We start from the raw sequence: 3106 nt of genomic DNA on the forward strand, positions 1-3106 counted from the left end.
TTTATATATAACATGTTGCATGTACCCACACTTCCGAATTTTCATACCCAAATTGAATTATATGTGAGGTACATGTACACACACACCCGACTCACAGCGTCAATTGCCTCATATCTCTATTGCAGTTGCGAACGGCCTCCACGCTATTCTTCAAGATCAAGAACTTTAAGACGGCGGCTTCCTTTGCGCGCCGTCTGTTGGAGTTGGGCCCAGCGCCAGCGGTATGCACATAACACGCACTATAACATATGAAGTTCGGTATCTCTGACAACCCATTGCACATGTATAGGAATGCAAGAGTGTAGAGTTCTGTGGGTGGGTCCCAGGGTTCTAGGGTGAAAAGAAAAAATGTGTTAAAAGTTGAAGGGGTTTTACATATAGTTTACGCGTCGTCTAGCACATTGCACGTACTTTGAGTTGTATTGTTCGCCGCATTTGTTTCCGTTGTACTTGAAGCCGTAAAAGCCCTACACATCGAGTGCTAAGGTTTATGGTCCAAGAGTTTAGGGTTCAGGTTCTGTTGGTTGGGTTGAACGTCCTGCAGCGCTTGTTTGGATTCTTGCACAGCACATAAGTGTTAACGATACGTTCTAAAAATTGCTCTGGCACTACCCACGACTTACCCATATCCTCAATACTGACTATTAACTATCCACCTACTCTCTGCAACGACTTGTCGCACGAGCTCACTGTGTACACTCACATGGGTCTCTACCGCCCATGCCTCAGGTAAAACCAATTCAACTAATTTGCACTAAAACTATCTCTGGCACCAGCACCGGTACCCTCAGATACAACTAATTCGCACTAGAACCATCCCTGACACCAGCACCAGCAAGGAACCCCGCCCCCCCCCTTATGCCTATCATACTGACAATCTTCACTCATTTTACCTACCCCTCCCCCCCCCCCCCACAAACAGGTTGCGCAACAAGTGCGAAAGATCCTGGCGGTGTGCGAGAAGAATCCCACAGACGCACACGCTATTGACTACGACGAACACAACCCCTTCACGCCCTGCGCCAAGAGTTACAAGCCTATCTACAAGGGAACGGCCAGTGTCAAGTGCCCGTACTGTGCCTCCACCTTCCAGCCCGAATTCAAGGGTATGTGTGTGCACGACGACAAGATATTTTCATGCTTGTGTTTGTGTAGGTATGTATAGATGTATGTATGTATGTATGTATGTATGTATGTATGTATGTATGTATGTATGTATGTATGTATGCCAACCTGCGATGGCATAGACAATGTTAAATGTTGGAACTGAGCCTCCCCCTTCCAGATCGATTTCACGTATATCATTTGTTTCTGATACTGTGCAATACATTTTAAATTACACATACACGTTTTAAATTACGCAGCATTCGTTTTAAGATACGCATACGTTTTAAATTATGCAGGAGAACTATGCCCCGTGTGTAATCTATCGCAAATCGGCAAGGACTGTATGGGTCTACACATCAGCCGCGCTCAATTGCAGAGATAAACCCTGGTTTTCGTCTTGGGTACAAGTGAACCATGAACCTGCACCTGAGTTTCCAGGATAGGCTTGAGCGCGTGTTCCATGGAGGCGGTGACGAGTAGATAGTGATTTTAGTATAGTATACATACGGATTAAAAACAAACGTTTGTGATTATTTGACCCTGCGAATTGTTAAATGATAATCGGCTGAGGATGGTAGTTTTCGATAGATATATGGTGACTGCAAAGGTGTTTCACTCACTATTCGAATTTTGGGAGAGAAAGAGAAGAAGAACAGACGCCAAATAATTATTGTCATTGATTGCCCCACCTCAATAGCTCTACAAGTCTAGCCTGTAATTGTAGAATGAGACTCCAACACGGACATACTCTTGATAATAACCAATTGGTAGCGTATCTAAGCTTGTGCATACACACATCAATGTATACACAGAGATAGAACAGAAGAGCTGACGCCATATAAATATTGTCATTGATTGCCCCACCTCAATAACTCTACAAGTCTAGCCTGTAATTGTAGAATGAGACTCCCACACGGACGTACTCATGATCATAACCAATTGTTACCGTAGCCAACCTTGTGCATACACACATCAATGTATACATAAAGAGATAGAACAGAACAATTGACATGAAGCATTTATTGTCATTGATTGTCCCACCTCCACAAGTCCAGCTTGTGGTCGTAGAACGAGCACGTGGCAATGGTAGACACAGCCGACAGCCGAGACGATCGGTGCCAATCAGCACCATACGCCAGCGACGCATGTTCCTCATAACTGTGTACGATATTCAGCTCTGATAGGGATTCACACGAGTTGCATGATTGTAAGCCGAGACTAAGTAGTTGATGAGGTATTTGGCTACCTTAAACGAATGAGTCATAGTCGCACGCTCATATGGATGCGCGCTGGTTACTTCTGGGATGTGGACTGGAGATGGAGATACTGCGTGCTCACATGTGATTCTGTTCTAAACCTGCCAGCGCTTCAAACGCAGAAAGTGTGTGTGTTCATGCAGAGGGGCACATGGCTATGGGTAAGCCGACACCTTGAACCTTACAGACCCTATGGTACTCTATCCACTTCGGGTGCGTTGGCAGCAGAGAATGTGTGCATACTTGTGAGAGTTTGCATGTCTTTGTTTGATGTGAAGCGGTGATGTGTTCACACCAGAGCAGACGATGTGTGAACACATGACGAGAGGGACGTGGGACGTGGGTTGGTTGTACTCCGTCTATTGACTGGTATGTTGGAGTAGAGAGCGTGTGCTTGAGGCGGTAGCTTTGGACGAGTGATGCCAAAGTGTATAGGACACCCATCCCTCGAATGTCAAACGCCTGTAAATATGATTGTATACATATATATACATACCCACACACCCGCATCCACACATATACACACATACACGCATACTTATCCCCCCCCCCCCTTTCTCTATAGATAACCCAGGGGTTTGATTCAATCATAAAGGTCTCGTAAATTTCCATAGCGTTAGTTATACGTGTGTATTGCTCAATATGCAAATCCATCTAGTGATTATATCTACACAGTGTACACATATACAGAACATACAAATATCAATGGATATTTATACCTGAGATTTAAAACAATGATATGG

At 44.6% G+C, this 3106-nt stretch overlaps 1 protein-coding gene across 1 annotated transcript; it reads left to right on the forward strand.

Annotated features, from left to right (window-relative positions):
- Positions 1-125: 125 nt before the first annotated feature.
- On the forward strand, positions 126-1489 carry SARC_13769 (hypothetical protein; the record flags this gene model as incomplete). The annotated part of the gene is made up of 3 exons (XM_014292099.1): positions 126-221; positions 923-1106; positions 1404-1489. 3 exons carry the CDS (start codon positions 126-128, stop codon positions 1487-1489), a joined length of 366 nt encoding a protein of 121 aa, XP_014147574.1.
- Positions 1490-3106: the final 1617 nt, after the last annotated feature.

This window comes from Sphaeroforma arctica (assembly GCF_001186125.1).
Source record: "Sphaeroforma arctica JP610 unplaced genomic scaffold supercont1.3717, whole genome shotgun sequence".
NCBI classification, from domain to species: domain Eukaryota; class Ichthyosporea; order Ichthyophonida; genus Sphaeroforma; species Sphaeroforma arctica.